General features: G+C 41.7%; 1 protein-coding gene across 13 annotated transcripts in view; it reads left to right on the top strand.

The window, feature by feature from the left end:
* The window catches only part of DNAJC6 (DnaJ heat shock protein family (Hsp40) member C6), a 170,652-nt gene that overhangs the window by 113,959 nt on the left and 29,937 nt on the right, over positions 1 to 26,756 (top strand). For all 13 annotated transcript variants that reach the window (XR_014805021.1, XR_014805022.1, XM_021093584.2 and 10 more), the window contains 10 exon segments: positions 14 to 164; positions 1,872 to 1,921; positions 2,028 to 2,176; positions 13,195 to 13,317; positions 18,711 to 18,844; positions 19,655 to 19,849; positions 20,773 to 20,890; positions 24,493 to 24,572; positions 25,476 to 25,669; positions 25,776 to 25,856. Coding sequence is in view for 11 of the 13 variants with exons in the window: in XM_021093584.2 (XP_020949243.2) it covers positions 14 to 164; positions 1,872 to 1,921; positions 2,028 to 2,176; positions 13,195 to 13,317; positions 18,711 to 18,844; positions 19,655 to 19,849; positions 20,773 to 20,890; positions 24,493 to 24,572; positions 25,476 to 25,669; positions 25,776 to 25,856 (1,275 nt within the window). In the remaining 2 variants the exon portion in view is untranslated.

Genomic DNA, 26,756 nt, shown 5'->3' with positions numbered 1-26,756 from the left:
ATTTCTGTTGCAGGTGCCTCGTCTCCAGACATGGAGCCCAGCTATGGGGGAGGTCTCTTTGACATGGTGAAGGGCGGAGCAGGGAGGCTCTTTAGTAACCTAAAGGACAACCTGAAAGACACCCTCAAAGACACCTCTTCCAGAGTTATACAGTCTGTTACCAGGTATGTGCATCCTTCCCTGGTAAGTTAATGGACCTCCCCGCCCCTAAAGGATCTGGTTACCTGCCCACTGCTTTTCTGGCTCAGACTGTCAATTTTGTGATGTAATTGCATGGGATCTGACTGACTGAGGATCGCCACTGAAGCCAAAAAGTTGAGTCCTTCAGAAGCACAGGTTGGAGGACGCAGCTTATTGGTACATTAAAGGACAGTCGTCCATCCCTGGCCTTTGAATCTAGCAACCTGGATTCTTATGCAGTATCTGCCATTATTAACCATGTGACCTAAGGCAAATGAATTACCCTCACTGAGCTTGCCTCTGTGTGTGTGTGTGTGTGTGTGTGTGTGTGTTTGTCTTTTAGGGCCATACTTGTAGCATATGGAGGTTCCCAGACTAGGGGTCGAATCAGAGCTACAGCTGTTTGCTTATACCTCAGCCACAGCAATGCCAGATCTGAACCATGTCTGCAACCTACACCACAGCTCATGGCATCACCATGTTACTGAGCGAGGCCAGGGATTGAACCCAAGTCCTCATGGGTACTAGTCGGGTTCATCACCGTTGAGCCACGATGGGAACGCTGAGCTTGCCTTTTTCTTTTTTTTGTCTTTTGTCTTTGTAGGGCCAAACCCTTGGCATATGGAGGCTCCCAGGGGAGGGGTCGAATCGGAGCTGCCACTGCCAGCCTACGCCAGACCCATAGCAACGCCAGATCCTTAACCCACTGAGCGAGGCCAGGGATCAAACTTACCACCCCATGGTCCCTAGTCAGATTCTTTTCTGCTGCACCATGATGGGAACTCCTGAGCTTGCCTTTTAACCCTAGTCAGATTTATGTCTTTAAGTGGTTTGAGAATTAAATGAGGTAATCATGCACGTGCAATCCAAATAAGCAAGACTTAAGGATTGTAATCAAAACAGAATTTTGTTTTTGTATCTTAATAGCCCTTTAACATTTATTTATTGCAAGAGGTTTTCTACTCTTCTACTGTATAAAACTTTACAAGCAGACCATACGAATTAATATTTTTTCTTTTTACAGCCCCATCTCTGGCGTATGGAAGTTCCCAGGCCAGGGGTGGAATTGGAGCTGTAGCCGTGGCTGCATCTAACCCACTGAGAGAGGCCAGGGATTAAACCTGCATCCTGATGGAGACAGTGTTAGTTCCTTAACCCGCTGAGCCACAATGGGAACTCTGAACTCATTTTTTAAGTCATAGATATTCTTTGCGGTTTTAAATCCTAAGTTCAAATGTGAAAGTCTGATATATTAATCACTATTTTAGTCTTTATTCAAAGGTAATTTTATCCCTTACCGTCCATCCCCATCTAGGGCTGAATAGACCCCAAAAGGGCCTTTTGTTCTTTTTCCATCACGTTCCCCCACCCTGTAGCTACTGACATTTATGGGAACTTTTCCTGTAGGCAAAGTGGCCAGTACAATCCGTGTTAATAAATGAGCAGCGTTTTCTGTTCCAAGAAGGATTACTTCGTAAAGTGGCATCTGCAAGGGGTCTTGGGCTGCCTTGCTTGGAGTGTGGTTTGTCTTCTGTCAACAGTGCCCCCTCATCAGAGAGGAGGCCTTGAGGGAAGTCAGGATACGCCTCCTGGATGGAAATGTCCCAGGTCACGGTGCGCAAGTGACTGAGAGAGAAATCTTGGCCCATTTGGATCATGTTAACCAGTGTCCTTTCCTGTCTTGCTTTTAGCTACACGAAGGGAGATTTAGACTTCACTTATGTTACCTCCAGAATTATTGGTAAGTTTCTCATGTCTATTACCTGCTCCATAGCTCAGCGTTCAGTGGCTGCCCATGGTGACAGCAGACTCATTTAACCAATTTCTTTCTGTGTGACCCTCCCCAGTGATGTCCTTTCCTCTGGACAGTGTTGACATAGGATTCAGGAATCAGGTTGATGACATTCGAAGCTTTTTGGATTCCAGACATCTTGACCACTACACGGTGTACAACCTGTCGCCCAAGTCTTATCGAACAGCCAAGTTTCACAGCAGGGTAAGGAATCAGCCCTGATCACCAGGTTGAAGACATACCAAGGTGTTTTTCCCCCTTAAGAGCTCAGAGCCTCTGTCCTTAGACACATGGAGTGAAGCACTGTGAATGCTGGACCCTTTTCTGTCCACAACATTTTATTAGTCTACGATGAGGTGTTCTGAAGCTTTTCCTTGGTTGTAAGGATATTTTCTCTGTCAAGGAGATACTGTCTTCTTGGGGGCCTCAAATCAGTGGTGGCTGGTTGCTCCGTTAGGGCTGGTTGCCACGAGGCTCAGATGGAGATTGAACTGCTCTGTAGGGCAGATGGCCGCATCTGTTCTGGAGCACAGTGCCTTTAACCTTTCTTTACTGCTGATTAGGCATGACAGTGAGGCAGTGGGGCTAGACTAGTAGAGACACCCCAGTATTGGTGGACACAGCTTCCTGCCACTTGGTAAAGGTATATCTTTCGTAAGTGAGGCTTAGCACATACACAGTCCACACTGTATGTTTGGTGATACTATTGCTGATATTTATAGCGGTGAGAGCAGCAGCAACATTCTTAGACATTTGCACCATGCCAGGAACTTTACACGTAGCGTCGCATCTCCTTAACTCTCAACAGCTCTCTGCAGTAGATGAAGAATCCGAGACACAGAAAGGTAATGTGACTTGCCCAAGACCACAGGCTTGTATTCGTAGCCATTATTCTGGGCTGACAGTATTACCTGGAAACCTGGGTTATTCTCTGAAGGAGCTTTTGGAACTACAGCAGAGACATAGTTCTAGTTCCAGGCTAGTTAAGGAGTTATGAGAGCTGGCTTTGATTAGAATTTGACATCGAGCCTGATTATTTCTGGCCATTGAATTATTATTATTATTATTATTTTTTTTTTTTTAGGACTGCACCCAAGGCATATGGAGGTTCTCAGCCTAGGGGTTGAATTGGAGCTGCAGCCCCTGGCCTATGGGATCCGAGCTGCGTCTGTGACCTATACCACAGTTCACGGCAACCTTAACTCACTGAGCAAGGCCAGGGATCGAACCCATGCCCTCATGGTTACTAGTCTGATTCGTTTCTGCTGAGCCACATTGGGAACTCCTGGCCATTGAATTGTTGATTTACTCTGTAAAAGAAGGCTTTTTCTCTCTCAAGAACATTCTCAAATATTTTGACTTAGCTTTCAGATATGACTGATTCTGCAGCTACATCTGGATTTATTGATAAGTAGAAAGGGTTTTCTACACATTAGAACCTTTAAAAGTGGGGCCTGACTTCAAATATGCAAAATGGTAGCTGGTTCTGCATACATACCGTGTATCTAGGATCTCAGCCTTGATGCCAGAACACATTTTGCCCCCAACGTCAGTTGCCATTGCTCATCTCTGGGCCCCAGTTTCCTGATCTGTAAAAACTATAAGGAGGTTCGTCTGTAGGTTCTCTAGGACTGCTTCCTACCCTCATGTTCAATGGATAAGGGAGAGTTTTGTGAAGGACTCTCTTTTCTCGGCGTTTTCCCAGAAGAGGCAAGAGGTAAGCCAGGGGTTCTCAAGCGTCAGTGTACATCAGAATCCTCTGGAGGGCTTGGAAACACCGGGGCCCAGCACTTGGGAAAGATTCAGCAGCCCAGGATGAGGAGAGAAGCTGCATTCCTAACCACTTCCTGAGTGCCGCTCCTGCTGTTCCCTGGGGGCCATTCTCTGAGAAGCTTTGGTAAAACCATTCTGAAGTGGTTTGGTTTAAATTCCTACTCTATAATGGAGATTTTAAATGCAGCTCTTTAAAATTCCCTGTAATTAACTGCCCTCCCCACTCTTTCCATCTAGCACCTAATTCAGAGCAAGTGAATTAACATCAAACAAAGATGTGGGTAGATGTTCTATTTCTAACTCGGATGCAAATCTTTTGAATTGATTTTTTTTTTTTGTCCTGTTTGGAGACTCAGCACCATCATTTTTCATAACTGAAGGGCTGTGGAACATCTTGCACCATATTTCATAGAAATTTCATTTAATCTTGAGATATTTGTGATAGTCTGGAAAATTTTCCCTCTGAAAGTAAAGAAAACTTAATATCATGATAGAAGCATCCATGCATATAAAGATGTCTCATATATTATTTAGATGAGATTGCTTATAAAAGCAATCTCTATAAAGAGATTGCAATCTCAATAAAGACATTTGAAGAAAGCCATCTATTAGTATAACGACATATTTTGTGACCAGACCTAAGGGATGAGGAATTGCATATTGAACACCTGCCCTGGACTGTTCTCACCTGCGCTAGATGAGCAGGAGCACATTTCTTTTCTTTTCTATCTAGAATGGAGCCTGGCATGGCTAAGAAATGGTTCTCAGAAGAACGAATGTGCCAAGAATTTGTTGAGCACATAGATATCAAATAAATATTTGGTTCTTATTCTCAAGGTATTTAAGCCTAGTTGGAGAGAGAAGCCAGGATGTTCTAGAGACAGGTGCAAATAATATTCACAGTACCTACTGAGGGAGTTTAGTGAAGGGAGACAGTAGTGAGGGCTGGACCTTGAAGCACGAGCAAGTCTTGTCTAGGTGAAAGGAGTAGGGTTATTTCTTCTCCGTGCGAGTTGTAGACCTGGTCTTACCAGGCTCTTCACGATCTGGCCTCTGAGCCTCTCTGGCTTCATCGTTCACTGTTCTCCATTGCCCAAGAACCCATGTTCTCACCAGAGGAGACACATAGTCTCCTGGCATGAGCTGCGCCCACTCCCTGAAAGGCCACCCATGCCACACCTCCTACCGCTTCTCTGTTTGCCTAACTTTGCTAAGGGGAGGACTGCCACGTGCCATAGACTTTTCCAGTTTCTTCCTCCAAAATGCAGGATTGCACCACACCTCTAGCCAGATAGTCCTCGAACTCTGCAGGATGGAACTGGACCCTCTGAACTAGCACCCTCAATCCTCAGTTGCATCTCAGGAAGATAGTCCCACAGCCTTAGTATTAGTATTTTCATCTAGCTCTGTTTTTGAGGTGATTCCATCTCTTTTCAAGCACCTAATCCTTTCTCTCCTCAGCACTCACACTGCAAATTGATTTGCCTCTTGTTGCATGATGTAGAAAAGTTTTCTTGATTCTCATCTTTCAGAGTATAAGCACTGAAACCATTTTCTCTTCCTTCCAGACCACGGGAGTGCTAGGTCTGTAGTTAAATCTTATTTTAATAATATAGATGGCCAAGGCTTCTGTAAATACCAGTGTTGAAAACACCAAACACAAGACTGGCAGGAGTCCAGCTCTGTCTATATATCTCTCTGCCTTAAATCCTGAACTCAGTCATTTTACCTTTTTAATTTTTTTTTTGGTCTTTTTTTTTTTTTTTTTTTAAGGGCTGTACCTGTGACATATGGAGGTTCCCAGGCTAGGGGTCAAATTGGAGCTGTATCCACTGGCCTATGGCACAGCCACTGAGTAATGTGAGATCCGAGCCAGGCCTGCAACCTACACCACATCTCATGGCAATGCCAGATCCTTAACCTACTGAGCGAGGCCAGGGATTGACCCTGTATCCTTATGGATGCTAGCCAGATTCCTTTCTGCTGAGCCACCATGGGAACTCCTCACTTTACCTTTGTATTATGTTATGTGTGTTTGGAGACATGGGTGGTGGTAACGAAGACAGGCTGTTTCCAGGAAGATTCTACTTTGCTGAGCGGCATCATTCTGTATTTTGATTAGTTTTTATGCTGAGAAGCCACATGAGTTGACAGGACTCACGAAATAATTTAGTAGCAGTTTTTTTCAATATTTGCATATGTAACAGAATGTTAAAATAGGACTCTGTGTTTATTTTCAGTTTTAGGAAAAGATTTGACTCAAAACAAAACCTGGCAGGTAGCCTTGCATTCAGAGGGCTAGCATACCTATTCTGGACTGCCCAGGAGGCACAGAATATCAGGGGGGCTTTGCTTCTTCTTAGCCAGTAGCCACCCTGAGGAAATAAAAGTCCTGATGTTGACAGTCAAGTCCTGGAGACCAATGGAGATGTATCATCTAAACCAGATGTTCTGAATCTGAGTTCAAAAGCCATGGAAGCACGGTATAGTTAGGTCCATGCATGGGCTTCAGAGAGTTTAGCCCTCTTCTTCTACTCCCGTTTTTTTCCTTATTATGATAAAACACACATAACATAAACATATCATTTAAAGCATTTGTACGTGTACACTTCGGCAGCATTAAATACCCTCATGGTGTTGTATAATCATCACCAGTATCTACACCCAAATCTTTTTCATCATCCCCCAAATAAACACTGTACCCATTCATTCGAGTGTGTGTATGTGCACGAGCACTAATTCTGTTTCTGCACAGAAGGCTTGTAATAGTGACATCCTAGAATGTCAGGAACTATTTCTTTACACATTTCCTAGTTTTGCTATTGGCAGTAAATGGAAAGTGGAGGAATGACCAGCAAGTCTAGCCTGCCCTAAAGTTCTTCCTTTCTGAGTAATGCTATTCCAGTGCCACTTGGAGCCTCCTTCTCCCTCTCCCCAACCAGGAGGAAAGAATGCTGAGGGAGCCCTGTTCATAGCACAGAAAAGAGAATTCAGCTGGCTCTGTTAGAATCTTCTTTCATTTTTGACTAGCTCTAAATGGTATAATCTTGTGGGATTTTTTTTTCTCTTTTGCAAACAACTTAATTTTAGGAAAATATATGGTCAACTTGGGTGTCTTAAAAGGGGTTACGATTGATTGAAGGTCACCTTTTTTTTTTTTTCTTTTTTCTTTCAGAGGTCACCATAGCTCCCTGTTGTTTCTGCTTTGGGTCACTGGTTGGTGAAGGGAATCGGCCATAGAGGAGTGATTTTATAGATTATATTCATCTCTCCTCTGCTACTTTGCAGCAGTATAAGGACAGAAAATAATGGAGGAGGAAAAAAAAAAATCCCTGGCGTGGGGGCCAGAGGTTCAGAAATCACCTCCATTCTAGTTCTGTAGGCTTCAGTGAATTGAATATCTTAACCTTGGTTAAAAAAAAAAAAAGCCATCACTTGATACCATAACCATCTCACAAATGTAAGGTGGAATTGTAATTAATCATCATCAAACAGTATACAAATTTTTATTGTTTTTTTTATCGAGGTGAAATTCATATAATATGCACACATTTCGAATTTTAAATATGACCCTAGATTCACACCTCAGCTCTTTCTCTTCCTGGGTAAGTCACTTTACCTCTTTGGAAACTCAGTTTCCTCCGGTATGATGTGACAATCCTCATGTCTATCTCACAAATCCTTAGAGCATTTTTCTGTGGGTTTGCTGTAAGAAATACATCTGATAGCAGTGTCTGGCTTAGAGTAAGCATTCAGTAAAGGGAAGCTATGATGACATTCTTAGTAATACAGTGACAAATAAATGATTGTCTGAAGTACCCCTGTCCTCCCGAAAAGGTGTCAGATTCTTAGAACACCGGCTGTGACTCTTCAGCTTGATTCTCCACAGCACCTTTTCTTCTTCTGCTCAGCCAATGGGATGCTTCAGTCCTCTCCTCTCTTGCTTGGGAGACAGAAAGATGAAAATCGAATGGCAGCCGGCCCTCGTGCTGCTTTGGCCTCTTTTCCCACTGGGTGGTTTCATGGCAGCTTGTAATCCATATGGCGTTTCTGATGCTCTGCAGCTCCAGGAGGGGTTCAGAGAGACTGGAGGCAGCATCATAAGTGTCACCTGCCCAAGGACTGTGCTTATTTCACAAAGCCACGAACCTCACAGAGCTACAAAAGTAGCTTGCAGGGATTGAATTCCTTAAAAAATTTTTTTTTGCCGATATTTATGCTTTAATGTTTTTCCCCTTTAGACAGAGCGCATGCTTTAAAAAAAAATTCTAATTGTATGTTTGCTTAATGGTGTATAATTATATATCAAGTAAATATGTAATTATGGAGTACTTTAAATTAATATTATTTACTTGATTGATTTAATGATTCTGAACAATTAGCCTATTGTACTAAGAACAATTTAGCCAGCTTTTAGCTGAGACTCGTGATAAATATTGACATTTAGTGCTTGTATGGGTGACACACAGTCTCTAAAAGGTTGCACAATGCTGCCTGGGGAAACAAATTTCCTACACTTTTACATGGCTGCAATCTAAAAAAACAACATTGATTCTCAAGATATTCCTTCCTCAAAATATTGTACATGTAGACAAAGGCAAATCTTCCTATGCAATTGCCAGTTAGAGTTCGTTCCTTCATTCTCTCACTCATTCATTCACTCAGCAAACACCTGCTTGCCATTGGACTGGCACGTAGACACTGGGCTTGGGTTACAAAAATGGAAAATGGCTTCTCTTCTCTTGGAGCTTAGCATCTGGAGGGGGAGACGGGACATAAACAGTTAATTTGAGTGGAGCTTGACAATAAGCTGGGACTTAGTGTGTTTCCATTGTGCTCCTTATTTCCTACCTTGTTTTTTGGTTTTTGGGTTTTTTTTTTTTGTCCTTTGTGTCTTTTTAGGGCCGCACCCGCAGCGTATGGAATTCCCAGGCTAGGGGTTTAATCACAGCTGTAGCCGCCAGTCTACACCACAGTCACAGCAGTGTGGGATCCAAGCCACATCTGTGACCTACACCACAGCTCACGGCAACGCCGGATCCTTAGCCCATGGAGCAAGGCCAGGGATCAAACCTGCAACCTCGTGGTTCCTAGTCGGATTAGTTTCCGCTGCGCCATGACGGGAACGCCTATTTCCTACCTCGTAATGGCTGTCTATACTTTACTCACAGGGAATTGAGGCTTGGAGAGGTTAGTAACTTGTCCAGAATTAATCAGGTAGTAAGTGGTAAAGCTGAGGTGAAAATCCAACCTGTGGGTTTAACCATGCTGCTCTACTGATAAAAGCTATAATAGAGGAAAATGGACAAAGATGACTAAGTTGACTAGGCATTTCTACCTGTGGGTGTTAGAGAAACTGTCAGAGACAAGAAACACGTGAACTTGGGATTTGGTGCATGGGAGAAATTTACCAAGGGAAGAAAGAACATCAAAGGCAGGAAACAGCTTGTATAAATGTATGTTTTGCAATTCTCCTGATTGGCAAAATGTATCTTCGTAGTTACTCTATTTTTAATCAATAGATTATTTCCATTCTTTGAGAACACATCAAGGGGGAATCTACTTGAGGGTAAAGAATGGGTCAGAAACAGCCCTAAATCCTGTTGGATGAAAGGAGCACAGTTTTGGAGTTTAAATCAACAGAGGCCCAATACTGGATCACCCTGGATTGTTTGCTGGCTTTGGTAGGCATTTCAGCTACTTTGTTTAACAAACTATACCTTGTCATTCTCATAGGTCTGGAAAAATTAGTAACCTGGAATGTCCCCTGATACTACCCACAATCGATTTGTAGGAAAAAAGTTACCAACTAACCAAAAAAGAATGGGAGCCTCATTCTCCCATTTGGCAACCACAAAGAGAGAGAGACACTCCATTTGTTTACTTTCAGATGTCAGCTCTACAGAGACCACAGATAATTCCCCATTTATATTTTTTTTGGTTGAGGCAGGGGGTGTTTGGGGCCGCACCATGGCATGTGGAAGTTCCCAGGCTAGGGGTCAAATTGGAGCTGCAGCTCCCAGCCTACACCACAGCCACAGCTCATTTATATTTTGATGAATTATTATCTGGTTACTAGAAAGGAGTGAACCATACAGATTGTCAGTGCCTCTCTTTACCCACTATTAAATGGAAAAAAAACCATTGTGACTTTTGGGTTTTCTTAGGCCAGTGGTGTTGGTGTTCTAGAGCATTTTCTGATGACACCATCCATACAAAACCTGTTTTTTTCTCCAGAATTCCCTACATCCGTCAGTGGGACCTGCCATCCTTTTGTCCAGCCATTCAAGCCTGAAACTTGGGAGTCATCCTTGACTCCTCCTCTTCTCTCTCTCTCTTTTTTGTTTTTGTTTTTTTTGTCTTTTTAGCGCTGCATCTACAGCATATGGAAATTCCAAGGCTAGGGTTCGAATCGGGGCTGTAGCCTCGGGCCTACACCATAGCCACAGCAACGCCAGATCTGAGTTGTGTCTGTGACCAACACCACAGCTCATGGCAATGCCAGATCCTTAACCCACTGACCGAGGCCAGGGATCCAGCCCGCATCCTCATGGATACTAGTTGGGTTCGTTACTGCTGAGCCACAGTGGGAACTCCTCCCATCTCTTTCTTAAGCATACCCCTACACTTGTCCCCCAGAGATCACCGAGTCTTGTGTTCAAGTCTTCTACTTCCTCTCTGTTTCTTGAATCTCTCAAGTCTTCATGAGTCCCATCGCTACTCCTCTAGCCTAAGCTACGGTCCTTTCTTACCTAGATTCCTCAGTAGCCACCTGACTCTTCTCTCTGACCTTCATCTTCTATCATCCACATCCATTCTCCATACTGGACCTGATAGGTCTTTGGAAAATGCACTCTGGCAGTCACTCTCCTTAAATACTTCTCTCCGTTCTTAACAAGGCCTAGTATGATCTGACCCTTCCGTCTACACCATTGCCATATAGAGTTACATTCATTTTTCCAAACATAGCTACTTCTATCTGACCTTAAGGCTTTCAACAGTCACCTGATAAAATAATAGTAGTAATGATAGCCAATATTGATTGATCACTCTGTGTATGTCAGATACTAAGCTAAGCAGCTAAGTCCCTAAAATACATTCTTGGGTTTTTTTGTTTTCATTTTTGTTTTTTTTTGCTCTTTAGGGCTGGACCTGTGGCATATGGAAGTTCCCAGGCTAGGGGTCCAATCAGAGCTATAGCTGCTGGCTTATACCCCAGCAAAATGGGATCTGAGCTGAGTCTGCGACCTACACTGGCAGCACATGGCAGCACAGGATCCCCAACCCACTGAGCGAGGCCAGGGATCGAACCCACATTCTCATGGATACTAGTTGGATTTGTTTCTGCTGCGCCGTAACGGGAACTCCCTGAAATACATTCTTATGTAATGGCTACAACCCTGTGAGCTAGGTGGGTTCATTCACAACATTTTATGGAGAAATGCTTAGAGAAGTCATGAAGTTTGCATAAATCTAAATTTCTCCTTATTGTTAAATTAGGAAATATCTAATTGAGGCTCATCCTCAATGATATTTTGAGACAAATGATAATCTTTTTAAAATAATTTTTATTTTTTCCGTTATGGCTGGTTTACAGTGTTCTGTCAATTTTCTACTATACAGCAAGGTGACCCAGTCACACATACATGTATACATTCTCTTTCTCACATTATGCTCCATCATAAGTGACTAGATATAGTTCCCAGTGCTATACAGCAGGATCTCATTGCTTGTCCATTCCAAAGGCAATAGTTTGCATCTGTTAACCCCAAATTCCTAGTCCATCCCACTCCTTCCCCCTCTCCCTTGGCAACCACAAATCTGTTCTCCAAGTCCATGATTTTCACTTCTTTGGAAAGGTTCATTTGTGCCATATGTTAGAGTCCAGATGTAAGTGATATCATATGGTATTTGTCTTTCTCTTTCTGACTTACTTCATTTAGTATGAGAGTCTCTGGTTCCATCCATGTTGCTGCAAATGGCATTATTTTGTTCTTTTTTATGGCTGTCATATTCCATTGCATATATATACCACATCTTCTTAATCCATTCATCTGCTGATGGACATTTAGGTTGTCTCCATATCTTGGCTCTTGTGACTAGTGCTACAATGAACATGTGGGTGCGTGTGTCTTTATCAAGGAACGTTTTGTCTGGATATATGACAAAGAGTGGGCTAGCTGGGTCATATGGTAATTCTATGTATAGTTTTCTGAGGTACCTCCATACTGTTTTCCATAGTGGTTGTACCAATTGACATTCTCACCAACAGTGCAGGAGGGTTCGCTTTTCTCCACACCCTCTCCAGCATTTGTTATTTGTGGACAAATAATAATCTTAATTGGCATACTCTTGGAGCAGAGAGACTTATATTCAGAAGACAGGGGTTGCAATGCTGGTACTGACCAGCAGTGTGATTTTAGACAACTTCAAAGAGTCAGTTTTCTCATCTGCAAAATGGGGATCGTATTAGTACCTGTCTTATATGATAGTTGTACAGCTCAGATCCTAGCAAAATTCTGGGAACATAGATGATGTCCTATAATGTATTAATATGAACACATATGTTAGATGAATGAAAATGCTGAAGGTTGCCCCCATGCAGTTGTGTATTCCTTAATTAAAAGAGAAAGAAATAAAGACTCCTGGAAAAGCATATCTTTGACTCACTCAGCAGTACTTTTCATGTCTTCACTTTTATCAGCTGGGATAAAATTAGGGATAGTGCAGGGTTTATAATATAACCCTATAATGAAGCATCTAGTGGGCAGGTCATAACATTTTATACTAAGTAGAAATTAAACTCAGCGTAACCTGGCTGAATTTTTGAAAATCCAAGTATGTAGTTTAATTATCTAGCTTAATTTAAAGCGTCTTTCAAAAATGTGTTTTCACACATTTAGTGAAAAATAATTTTTAATTGAAAAGAAACCTGGATTCCATATACACAGTGGAATGTTACTCAGCCATAGAAAGGAAAGAAATAATGGCATTTGTAGCAACATGGATGGGCCTAGAAATTATCATGCTAAGTGAAATTAGACAGTGAGACACCAACGTCATATGCTATCACTTAAATGTGGAATCTAAAAAAAGGATACAGTGAACTTTGAAAAACAGATACTGACTGACAGAGTTTGAAAAACTTAAGGCTTCCAAAGGAGACTGATTGGGGGGTGGGGAGGATGGGCTGGAGGGTTTGGGACGGAAATGCTACAAAACTGGGTTGTGATGATCATTGTACAACTATACATGTAATAAAATTCATTGAGTTTTTAAAAAGTACTGGATTAAACACTTCTTCCTTGGTGTTTGAACCCTGTTCCCAACTCTTCCTGGCTCTCTTGGAGGGGAATGTAGTATCAGTAACAGAAGTTGTTTGGTATGATACCTGCTCGTGCAGAGGAAGTCACAAGGGGAATTAACTTCCTTCTGCTGTGTTCCTTTAGGTCTCAGAATGCAGCTGGCCCATCAGGCAGGCCCCCAGTCTGCACAACCTCTTTGCTGTGTGTCGGAATATGTATAACTGGCTACTACAGAATCCCAAAAACGTCTGTGTTGTCCACTGCTTGGTGAGTAACCTTTGGTTGCAGCGGTTGTGGCTGTCATTTGTCACAAATGACCTTTCATAGACTGGTGGGCACATAATGCTTAAGTTGAATAAGCATTTATCAAGACTTTACTTAGGGATTAGGTGAGAGATATAAAAATGAGGGGAAAACTTAATTATTCTTGCCTTAAAGCTTGACTACAAGGGAGAGGCAGCACTCTATACAACCCACATAATACAGGGCTCTGGAATGTATTAGCTGTCATAAAAGAGGTAGAAACAAGAGCTGTGGGTGCCCAGGCAACAATGCCATTGAGCTTTGGATGAGTAGAATTGACGTAAACACATGGGCATATTTTTTCCTTCCCTTTGTGTTTGAATAAAAATGAAAAGGCATCTATGCCTTATAAGTAGTCACATAGATTGACTGTGTTTTCCAGCATTGCGCGGTGGGACTGATGATTTTTCTGACCACTGACTTCCTAGAGTCCCTTTCCCCAACCCTTCCTCTGGAGGCCTCTTGCCTGTTATTTAAAAATCAACTTTAGGAAAAATCTTTCTAACTTTTTCAAGTGTTTTCAGAGTATGATCATTCCCTCTGTCTAGCTAAATGTCTTTGGTGGCATTTAATATACCTCATCATCATAATCCGGGGACGTGTCTATTTTCCCAAAAAACTATGAGTATCCTGGGGGCAAGAACCATGCCTTTTTACCTTTATATCCCAGATATGAAAGATTTAAATAAGTGATTGAATACATGAACAAATAAATATAGGAATGGAAGTGGAGCATAAATATTAGAGCTATTTATTACTTCTGTAAATGTTAGTGTGTATTTTTTGCTATAGTCTTTGCTGCTGATTTCCCCCCGCTTTCTTGAGAGCCAGTTGGCTAAAAGAGGGATGAAAGCGGAACATTTTTTTCTTCTTTCCATTTCACATCCCCACACTCTTGCAATAAAGGAAAAACACTTGGTATTTGTCGAAGTTTAATATGAAAGGCCAAAAGGCTTTCCTTTCGGAGGCAGACAGACTGTATAATAGGATGGATTATTTTTAGAGACTAAGCAGCCTTTAGGCACTTGGGTGATTTTTCTCTTCACGCAAGAACTTCCTAAAAGTCTTTGTAAGGGAAGATGGCTTAAGAGAGACCAGAGACTCCCATTTCTAATGCTACAATCACAGCAAATAAAAACTCAATGAAGAAGAAAAAAGGAGAGGCAGACAAAGGGTTAAGACATTATAACCTCCTCTCTGGGCTTGCTGAGAAAGAACATGCATGAGTTGGAAGTTTGCACCAAGTCTTTGGAAATGGAATTGTAGCTGGAGGTAGGAGGTTTTATTTTTATCCTATATATACTGCTGCTTTATGAAAAATACAGCATATATTCATCTTTTAATTTCAAAAAACTAATGCAACTTTAAAAAAGAGCTGTATGACAGAAAAAAGTAAGGAATACATATCCAAGAGCCACGAAACCTGTTAAGAGTGTTGAGGAGTTCCCATCGTGGCTCAGCAGTAATGAACCTGACTAGTATCCATGAAGACATTGGGTTGATCCCTGGCCTTGCTCAGTGGGTTAAGGATCTGGTGTTGCCGTGAGCTGTGGTATAGGTTGCAGATGAGGCTTGGATGTGGCATTGCTGTGGAAGTGGTATAGGCTGGCAGCTGTAGCTCCGATTCTACCTCTAGCCTGGAAAGTTCCATATGCTCTGGGTGCTGCCCTTTAAAAAAAAAAAAAAAGAAAAGAAAAGGGAAAAAAAAAAGTGTTGAAAGGCTAAATTCTAAAAAAGAATTAAGATTGAGAAAAATGTCTTTTTTAAAAAAGTGTCTTTGGAATAAAGACAACAGCAAAGCTTGAGGCTTAAATCCTGTACTTTGCTCCTTCACTGGGGGATCAAATGTCAATAGAAAGGGAGTGACAATGAAATTAAGACCAAGCTGAGAGGTAGTGAGATGGTAAAAGAGTGTCACAGTACTTAAAAATAATCCACTCTCTAGGCTTAAATTATGTGGCAGAATGCTAAAAGCACGGAAAAGTGATTATGGGTTCCTTATGTCATATAAGGAAACAGGAAGAAGATGCCAGATAAGCAAGGAGAGGAATTTTCCCCAGAAGAAGGAGAATTTCTTCTGGTGGAGATTTATCCCAGAAAGTTACAGGCTGATGGCAATTCAAAGGGAAATTCTAATACAATTTTTGCACAGATGATTTTAAACTCTTAGAAAAAAGGAATCCACATCAGTTCATTATGAACACCTAGATCAAACCAACTGAACTTTTAGAACATGACTAATAGATTAGTAGAGAGAGTTATTGGATTCCTGGCAGATATTTCCCAATTTCTGATAATTAAGATGGAGAAATTTGAGCCAGTTTGTAATATATTTAATCAAATTTTGGCTGAATATTGCTTCCAAAAATAAGTGATTAATGGATCAGCATCCTCCCAGGAAAAGATTGCTTTTGGTTGCCCCTTTAATTAACAACTTTGATGAAAATGTGAAGATCAAAGTTAGCAGCTTTCTCAGACTGGGAGGGTCACATAGTGAATCTTGATTTTAAACATGTTTGCGGGTTGGTCATTTCCTAGAAACCACCAATGAAATTGAATACAAGATAAATGTAGAGTCCTGAATTCTGCTTCTAAAAGATGAAGTATATTTGTCTGTTAACACATCATCTGAATAAGAACTAACAGTTTAGGAGTTTCATTGGGCTCAGCGGTAATGAACCCAACTAGTATCCATGAGGATGTGGGTTCTATCCCTGGCCTCTCTCAGTGGGTTAAGTACCTGGCATTGCTGTGAGCTCTGTGTAGGTTGCAGACATGGCTTGGATCTGGCGTTGCTGTGGCTGTGGTGTAGGCTGGCAGCTGCAGCTCCAAGTGGACCCCTGGCCTGGAAACTTCCATACGCCACACGTGCAGCCCAAAAACAAAAACAAAACAAAGAACTAACAGTTTAAGTGGATAGAAAGATCAATAAGAGCTGATGGTGTGGTTTAGATTGCATTTAAACTAGTTTGGCCTGGAGATATGTTAATAAAAGCATAGTGTTCTGACCACATTAAGGACGATGATATTTCCCCTCTAGTTTTTTTTCAGAACACATCTTATATCTTACATGTCCCATCTGGGCAGCACATTTAAGCTACTGTCGTAAAACAAGTCTGTTCAGAGGAAGTGCACCACATGATGATGTCTCTGAAAATGAAACATCAGATGAGGAATAATTGAAGAGATTGAGTTTTAGGGTTCTCTAGAGAAACAGAGCAAATAGGGTAGGTGTAGAGACATATGTATATAGGAGGTGATTTCTTATAGGAATTGGCTCAAGTGATTCCAGAGGCTTAGAAATCCCTCATTCTGCCTCCTGCAAGATGGAGAACCAGGAAAGCCAGTGGTAATATTTTGTCCATGTCTGAAGGCCTGAGAACCAAGAGGCTGCTGGTGTAGGCATCAAGGCCAAGAGCTCTGACGTCCAAAGACAGGAGAGGATGGAGGTCCCATCTTAAGAAGACAAAGAGAATGTGCCCCTTATTGGCCTTTTTGTTCTGTTTGGGCTTCAACAGGTTGGCTTTCTTTCCTCAGGCTGCTGATTCAAATGCTAATCTCTTCCAAAAACACCCTCCCAGAAATAATGGTTTACAGTTTTCTGGGCATCTCTTAGCCCAATCAAGTGGACACATAAAATTAACCAGCACAGATCAGATGTGTTTTCAATTTGAAAAACAGCAAAGTTGATGGAAGGGGAGAGTATTTCAACTATGTGACAGGTTGTCCCGGGGAGAAGGGACTAGGTTTACTCTTTGTGCCGATAGACGGAAGAATGAGGATCGTTGAGTAGGATAGACGGCCACTCAACATGGGTATAAGAAAGAACTTTGTGAATGGGGCTGGGCTCCTTCAAGTAGCAGGAAGCTCCCTGTCACTTACAGTATTCTAGGGAGTTCCCTGGTGGCTCAGTGGGTTAAGGCTCCAGCATCATCACTGCTGTAGCTCAGGTCGCTCCTATGGTGCAAGATTGATCCCTGGCCCTGGAACCTCTGCATGCCACAGGCATGGCCAAAAATAAAATATTTTAGAAGTTGGCTCATCATTGGTTAGGAATGGTTTTTGTGTATGTGTGTTTTTTTGTTTTAATAATGATTTTTATTTTTTCCATCATAGCTGATTTACAGTGTTCTGTCAATTTTCTACTGCACAGCAAGGTGACCCAGTCACACATACAATGGATACATTCTTTTTTCTCACATTATCATGCTCCATCACAAGTGACCAGACGTAGTTCCCAGTGCTATACAGCAGGATCCCATTGCTTATCCATTCCAAAGGCAATAGTTTGCATCTATTAACCCCAAATTCCCAGGAATGGTATTGCATGTATTTCTTTATTGAATGTGGTTGAGTCAGGTGAGGCTTCTTTATTTTATATCAATCTAGGAGCATTCTTTGGGTAAAATATACACACAGCATATTTCACTCTTTGCCTAACTTGAGAACTCTTTGCCTTTTTTTTTCTTTTTATGGCCACACCTGTGGTATGTGAAAATTCCTGGGCCAGGGGTTGAATAGGAGCTGGAGCTGCAGCTGCAGGGCTCTACCACAGCCACAGTAACATCAGATCTGAGCCGCATCTGCAACCTACGCCACAGCTTGTGGCAATGCCAGATCCTTAACCCACTGAGTGAGGCCAGGGATTGAACCTGCATCCTCACAGACACTATGTCAGGTTCTTAACCCACTGAGCCACATTGGGAACTCCTGAACTCTTTACCTTTGCCCTAAACCTAGAGCTCTCAACTGTTTGTGTTTTCTTTAAATTTTTTTTTCTTTGTTTTTCAGGCTGTATCCGCGGCCTATGGAAATTCCCAGGCTAGGAGTTGAATTGGAGCTTTAGCTGCCAGCCTATACCACAGCCACAGCAACGCCAGATCTGAGCTATGTCTGCAACCCACACCGCAGCTCACAGCAATGCTGGATCCTTAAGCCACTGAGTAGGGCCAGGGATTGAACCTGTGCCCTCATGGATACTAGTCAGATTCGTTTCTGCCGAGCCATGATGGAATTTCGGAGACCTCAACCAGAATTCCCGAGATCTCAACTGTTAGTTACTAGATTGTTTTTTAGTAAACATGTACAAATCAAATTTATACTGCTGGGCTTCTTAAGTTAGTAGAGAGTCAGTCTTCCCTTGCTGCTTTGGGATTTGAATAGCTGGGACAGATTATGGTTTTCCAATGAACAGTTTTGAATTCACAGCACCTCCAGTTATGAAGATGTCTCTCCTTCACACCAGCCTCCCCACTCCCTGCCCTTAATCTTCTTTTTTAATTGCAAGGACAGCCTTCTCAGTGTCGAGTGGCTGACTGGTCCTTGTTTATGACACGTTTATACATTTTCTTTGATAGGATGGACGGGCAGCATCATCAATTCTGGTTGGTGCTATGTTCATTTTCTGTAATCTGTACTCTACTCCTGGCCCAGCTGTTCGACTGCTCTACGCAAAGCGACCAGGAATCGGACTTTCGCCATCCCACAGGAGGTAAAGTACCTAGATTCAGGGTAGGTGCAGATGTGGTCTAATTGGTATCATGTATCTTTAAAAAATGATTTTTTATTATAGTTGATTTACAATGTTCTGTCAATTACTGCTGTACAGCAAAATGACCCAGTTACACACACACACACACACACACACACACACACACACACACGTACATATATACATTCTTTTTCTCATAATGTTTTCCATCATATTCCATCACAAGTGATTGGCTATAGCTCCCTGTGCTACGCAGCAGGACCTCATTGCTTATCCACTTCAAATGCAATAGTTTGCATCTACTAGGCATCGTGTATCTTAAAAAAGGAAAAAATAAACTTTTTAAGATAATTGGCGTAATATCTTCTCTTTAGTCCAGGTTTCTTCTTTCTCTTATTTAAATTGCATCTCCTTATTTCCTTTTGGGTTAAGAAAGGATTGTGATGATAAATTCTGATTTTTTTTCTCCAAAGCCAGTTAACGTAAATTTAATCTGCTAGATCAAATAGAAATAGATGTTAAAATATTGAACTAGTATAAACCTCCCATAAGCTTTTCCATTTAATAAACACCTCTTTATTAGCTCTTGGCGGGGGGGTGGGGTGGGGGTGGTAAGTGCAACAGTGTCACTAGATAAAAGCTTTCTTAAATTATTGGCAGCTTTCTCTTTTGCCAGTTAATGCTAGAGAAGTTAACACAGTAAATTTTTCATGGTAGGTTAATAATATATGAGAACAAACTTGATATCAAATTGATGGCTTATTTCTTCTAGTGTGTCAACACCAAGAGAATGTCCGTCTTCTGTTTTAGGTACCTGGGCTACATGTGTGACCTTCTGGCGGACAAACCTTACCGTCCGCACTTCAAGCCTCTCACAATTAAGTCGATCACTGTCAGTCCAGTTCCTTTCTTCAACAAACAGAGAAATGGATGTCGCCCTTACTGTGATGTACTGATTGGAGAAACCAAAATATATACAACCTGTGCCGATTTTGAACGAATGAAGTAAGTCATGATACGTTTTTTTTCACTTACTCTTGTGAACTGTTCAGTTCCTGTTTAACTTGGATCCTGTTCTGCCTTTGAGGACTACATCCTGTGAAATGGCTGATATAAAAAAACAAAGCAAAACAAAACAAAACAAAAACCTCAACATGGGTGTTAATCATAGAAAAGCACAATTAAATGAAGGGATGCCATAGCCCCCACTTCAAATGGTGAGATCAACTAAAGGACTAATATGAGCTGTATTGAAGGTTCAGACAGTGGTGTGGGGTGGAAGACTGGACATTTAAGAAGGAGATGCCCTTGATGAGAACTGGTGAGGGTAATGGGAGAATTAGGAATAAGTGAGGTTTCTAGGTGAGCAGCTAGGTAGATGGTGATTTAATTAAAGAAGTGATAGAATCTATAATAAAGCAGGTGCCAGTGGGGTGGTAGGGGGTGTGGAGAGAAGGGAGTGGGTGATAACAGAAAATGAAATTAGTTTGGAATAGATTGAATTTCAGGATTGGTATCTAAGACCCACACAGAGCATTTCATTGCTGTTTCTATACTGATCTTGGCAGGATTTTTTTGTTCTCTTGCTGATTTCACTATAAATTAAAAGTTAGGAAAAGGCAAGTACATCAGGACTACATGCATTTAAGAAAAATGATTCCTGCAGATGGGCAGTTGATTTAACTGGAATTCGGGATAGGATGGAGAGGGAGGAGCTGGCCTAATAAGCCCAGGGGCATCCTGAGACAGAATGAGTTTGCACCCAGCGGCACTGGCTGTGCTCGTGACTTTGTTTAAGATGGAAATGGTTCCTGGGTCAGACCTGGGCAGATAGGTGCCTTGGCTAGAGCCACAGAGGACTGCACCTGTTTACCTGTGTTATTGTGCTAAATCAGACTTTCAGTATCTGTTTTTGTCTCTGTTTAAAGAGAATACCGTGTCCAAGATGGGAAAATCTTTATTCCCTTGAGCATCACTGTGCAAGGAGATGTGGTTGTTTCCATGTATCACTTGAGGTCAACCATTGGAAGCCGGCTGCAGGCTAAGGTACGGTTTCAGAAAGAGTCATGACATAAGCGAAGCTGATCCTTTAATAGGAGTATTTCAGAGTCTTTTCTTTACATCGCTTTGGGCTTGAGTGACTTCTGTTTTAGAATCTGAAAAAGCATTTTATAGGGGAGGAACCTAAGACTCAGAGGCTTTGCCTTCCTCGGATGATTTTGCCAGAAGATTAGCAGCCATACAACTAAAGAACAAAGCTTGGTCTTTAGAAAACCGTGCCTTTTTAATAGTGTGCCATTTGGACCTGTGTGAGAAGAGAGATTTTTTTTTTTCAGTTTTAAAGTTTCATTGAAGTAGAGTTGACTTAGAGTGTTGTGATCATTTCTGCTGTACAGCGAAGTGATTCAGTTATACATGTGCACACATGCATTCTCTTTCCGATTCTTGTCCCACATAGATGATCACAGGATACTGGGTAGAGTTCTCTGTGCTACACAGCAGGTTCCCACTGGCCAGTCATTCCATATACCTCGTGTGCACATGCCAATCCCAACCTCCCAGCCATCCCTCCCCCAACCACTTGGCAACCTTAAGGTTTTCAAAGTCTGTGAATCAGTTTCTGCTCTACAAATAAGTTCATTTGTATCCTTTTTAAAGATTCCACATATAAGTGATATATGATGTTTGTCTTTCATTGTCTGACTAACTGCACTTAACATGAGCATCTCTAGGTCCATCCGTGTTGCTGCAAATGGCATGATTTCATCTTTTTATGGTTGATTAATATTCCATTGTATATAAGTACCACATCTTCTTTATCTGTTCCTCTCTTGATGAACATTTAGGTTGCTTCCATGTCTTGGCTATTGTAAATAGTCCTGCAGTGAACATGGGGTGCTTGTATCTTTTTGAATTACGGTTTTCTTTGAATAGATGCCCAGGAGTACAAGGGATGAATTTCCAAAATATACAAACATCTCCTGCAGCTCCATATCAAAAAAAACTCAATCAAAAAATGGAAAGACTATCTAAATAGACATTTCTCTAAAGAAGACATACAGATGGCCAAAAAAAAAAAAAAAAAAAAACCATGCAAAGATGCTCAAAATTGCTAATTATTTGAGATCAAAACTACTCTGAGGTACCACCTTATACCAGTCAGGATGGCCATTATCAAAAAGTCTACAAACAGTAAATGCTGGCAAGGGTGTGGAGAAAAGGGAACCCTCTTACACTGTTGGTGGGAATGTAAACTGGTGCAACCACTGTGGAAAACAGTATGGAGATTCCTCAAAAAACTAAAAATAGAACTACCATATGAGAGGAAATATTTCTATTAAGGATATGGGATGAGATAATTATATTTTTTTAATTTTTAAATTGAGATAAAATTCACATAACATAAAATTCACCTTTTTGAAGTGTACGACGTGGTTGTTTTTAATATTTTCAGAAAGTTACAGTATTTTCAATTAGGTACAGCACTGCCACCTAATTCCCAAACATTTTCATTACCTACTAAAGAAACTCTACCCTATTAGCAGCTGCTTTCCATTCCTCCTCCATCCCCTGGGCAACTAGGAATCTCCTTTCTGTCTGTGTGAATTTGCCTGTTTTGGACATTTCATATAAATGGAATCATATAATATGTGGTCTTTTGTGACTGGCTTCTTTCACTTGGCTTAATATGTTGAGGTTCAAACATGTGGTAGCATATATCAGTACTTCTTTATATGACTAGATAATATTCCATTGTATGGTTATACATCTTTTCTTAATCTCTTCATCAGTTGACGGACATTTGAGTTATTGCCACTGTTCGGATAGTACAAATAATGCTACAAGTATTTGCATTAAAAAAGTTTATCAAAGTACAGTTGATTTAAGATGTTATATTAGTTTTGAATGTACAAAATAGCGATTTGTTATTTTTACAGATTATGTAGCATTTCACAGTTTATAAATATTGGCTATATTCCCTGTGCTGTACTTTATATCTTTGTTAACTTATTTTATAATTGGCAGAGGTAATTTTATATAATTACCTCTTAATTCCCATTCACCTATTTCACCCCTCTCACCTGTGGAAACTAGTTTGTTCCCTGTACCTATGAGTCTGTTTCTGTTTTGTTATATTTGTTCATTTGTTTTGTTTTTTATATTCCACATGTAAGTGAAAACAGACAATATTTATCTTTATCTGACTTATTTCACTAAGCATAAGTCCATCTTTGGTGTTGCAAATGGCAAGATTGCATTCTTTTTATTGCTGGATGATATTCATATTCATATATATGTGTATACACACACACACACACACACACACACACACACACATATATATCATATCTTCCTTATCCATTCATCTGGGCAATTAAGTTGCTTCCATATCTTGGCTGTTGTGAATGATGCTGCTATGAATTCAATATCAAAAAACCAAACAACCCAATTTAAAAATGGGCAGAAGACCTAAAGAGGCATTTTTTTTCCAAAGAAAATATAGATAGTTAGCAGACACATGAAAAGATGCTCAACATCACTAATCATCAGGAAATGCAAATCAGAACCACAGTGAGGGCGTTCCTGCTGTGGAGCAGTGGGATAATCGTCTGGCTTGTCTCTATGGAGGCACTGGGGTTCCATCCCCGGCCTGGCACAGTGGGTTAAGATCCAGCATTGCTGCAGCTGTGGTGTAGGTTGCAGCTGTGGCTCGGATTTGATTCATGGCTTGGGAACTTGCACATGCCATGGGTGCGGCCAAAAAAATTAAAGATACAAAAACAAAACCCCCACAATGAGAAATCACCTCACGCCTGTCAGAATGGCTTTTGTCAAAAAAACAAGAAATAACAGGTGTTGGTAAGGATGTGGAAAAAAGGCAACCCTACTACACTATCGGTGGGAATGCAAATTGCTACACTGATATGGTGTCCACCCCCCACCCCCACTCCCCCACCCCGTGCCCCACCCGAATTAAAAGTAGAACTGTCCTATGATCCTGCACTTTCACTCCTGGATATCTATCTGAATAAAATCAAAACACTAATTTGAAAAGATATAAGCCCCCTATGTTAATAGCAAGTCACTGTGTTTTAATTTATCAAATTTTTGCAAAGTGCATGCTCTGTGCCAGTCACTGTCTAGGAGTGAGGATTGATGAGAATAAGACTGCATCCCTGCCTTTAAGGAGCCTAGCGTAGCAGAGGAAATTCACAAATGTAAAATATCCATTTCCATTGTAGAGGTAGGAGGAGTTGCCATCATGGGAGCAGTTCGTTTCATCCAGCAAGTGCCTCAGAAAGGCCTCAGAGGCTATGACCGTTCAAGGTGGGCCTCTAAGGATGACTTCATCAGCTTGGAGCAGGGGCATTCTGGACAGAAGGAATGGAATGAGTCCAGGTTTGGCAACGCGCAAGAACATAGGGCACTAGCAGATGAGGACAGGTCTTGCCAAGGCAGAGTTCATGGAGAGGAGAGGCTGGAAATGCAGCTGGACCAGTTCCAGATGAGGAGGTTGTTTAATATTCATAGTAAACAAAGATTTGGATGTGGAAGCACTTGAGGGTGTATGACTCCCCAAAGTAAAATCTTTTGGTCTGACTCCCTTTTCACTGATGGATTGTAATGAGCTTCTCTCCTATTTTTAGGTGACCAACACTCAGATATTCCAGCTTCAGTTTCATACTGGGTTTATTCCACTGGACACAACAGTTTTAAAGTTCACCAAGTGAGTTCTCCGTGGGCCCAAACCCCTTTTCAATCCAAACAGCTATGAATATTGGGAGTCAAGTGTCCAAGGCTCATTAGTACTGTGTTGCAGCTCCCTATCCGCCAACTGCCACCCCCCCCCACCCCCTGCCCAAATCCTGTGGTCCAGGATTGTGAAGAGTGGTTTAGCAACTTACAGAGGCTGGTTGCGCTTTATATAACTTTCAGTTGGGTGTGGTTTGTCTTAAACAAAAGTGGATCAGACTTCTTATGGAAAGGTGTAAAATATGTGAAACACAATGTGAGGGAACAAGAGTGAACAAAGAGGGAACAAAGCTTCACTGCTGAGATGCTTTGCGTCTGCACATCCCTTTGTGTTCCGCAGTAGGGAAGGCAGGGAAGTCAGCCATGTGATATGAGCAGTGACCCATCAGAATGACCGCCATAGCACTGAAGTGGGGTCCTGGGGCACCCCGTGTACCAGACATTAGCTCTACTACACTATGTTGCAGTCTAGGGAACTCAAGGGAGTGGCTGAAGCTGGCGTCCTAGGTGGGAGTTGCTGGGGTCAGGTGAGAGATGCAAGTTCAAGAGCTCACAGTGGTGGCTATGGACCTATTTCACTATTTTAACAACTGCCTTGGCTGTGCTGGTGCATCTGCTGAATCTCTCCTCCCTGCTGGCTAGAACACATTCACATGCAGTAGTATCTAAATTCTGGGAGTTGGCATTATTCTGTTTTCTCTAGATAAGGAAACCAAGGCTCAGAAAAGTAAAGTCTCATATCAGGCGAATGGTTGCTTTTTCCATAGAAATGAGTTTGAGAGTTAACCCAGAAACCAGCCTACAACCATTTCCGTGCTGAACATTGGACCCATTCCACTGTTTTTCACTGATCTTATTCTTTTCAATCCCTGTTTAGGCCTGAGTTGGATGCGTGTGATGTGCCAGAAAAATATCCTCAGCTATTTCAGGTGACTCTGGATGTAGAACTACAGCCCCACGACAAAATGATAGACTTAACCCCACCGTGGGAACATTACTGCACGAAAGATGTCAACCCCAGCATCCTCTTCTCTTCTCACCAGGAGCACCAAGATACTCTGGTCTTAGGAGGTATGAGTAACCTGGTGGTTTTGTTTCCAGGATGAAGCCTCTGTGTTATTTATAACATTGACTTGTTTCTTTCCTGTGTTTCATTGATGTCTTTTGTCTTTTGCAGGACAGGCTCCAATAGATATTCCTCCAGACAACCCCAGACATTTTGGGCAGGGTGGCTTCTTTTCCACTCTGTGTTGGCAAGGTACTTCCAAGCATTTTTTTTAAGTTGCATGGTTGATGGTTAAGTTGCATGATTCTTTTCTAAAGATGATTATTCCTTGGCGCCACCTGAAGTACTTTCAGCTTCATGGATGCTCTTAGACTGAGTCATCTTTAGGTTAACCCAACCTTTCCTGTCTAGGCAGTGTTTTGGATCACAGCTTTCCTGGGTTTATGAATAATTGTGGTATTTTCTAGGATCTCCCTTTACACTGTTGGTGCACAAAGAAATTAACAAAGGACTCAATTTCCTGCCATTAACTAAATACTCTAAAAATAGAAAACCTGGCATTCCCCTCCTTCAGCAGGGCTTTAACCATTAGCAAGGAAGAGCTGAGCTCTCCCTGGTGCAGGGAAGGCAAACACTTTGTCTGCATATCTCTGCTACTTAATTTTTTTTTTTTTTGTCTTTTTAGGGCCGCACTCATGGCATATGGAAGTTCCCAGGCTAAGAGTCGAATCGGAGCTGTAGCTACAAGCCTACGCCACATCTGCTACTTGCTTTGACTGCTGTGGCAGCAATAGGGCTCAAACACAGTATCCTTTTCTGCCAAACCTGGAGCTGCGTTTAGAATCTTTCCCCACATGACACTTCAGACTGCTCCCATCAGTAGCTGGCACTGGTGTCCTGATCGGTACCCATTTGCCATCCTTGCTTTAGAGTTTGCTGAGGTTAACTGCAAGGTTCATTGTAGACTTCCATAGTAAGGACTTCCTCTAAGAAGGGAGTAGGAAACTGGCTGGGGTGATGGTGTGCTTAAAATCCTCTTGCTTGATCCTCCTTTGCTGTATAAACATAAGACAGTGTTCCCATTGCCTACTCGGCGTTTTCCGTGTTTGGTAGAAAAATTGTTCATGGAATTCCTTTGAATTGATAGACTTA

Source organism: Sus scrofa, chromosome 6 (genome assembly GCF_054392235.1).
Source record: "Sus scrofa isolate SSC_HxYL_T2T_F1_AM1 chromosome 6, Sscrofa_HxYL_maternal_Yorkshire_Landrace_v2.0, whole genome shotgun sequence".
Lineage (NCBI taxonomy): Eukaryota > Metazoa > Chordata > Mammalia > Artiodactyla > Suidae > Sus > Sus scrofa.
The sequence above is the reverse complement of the archived record's forward strand: the minus strand, read 5'-3'. Positions and strand labels throughout refer to the sequence as shown.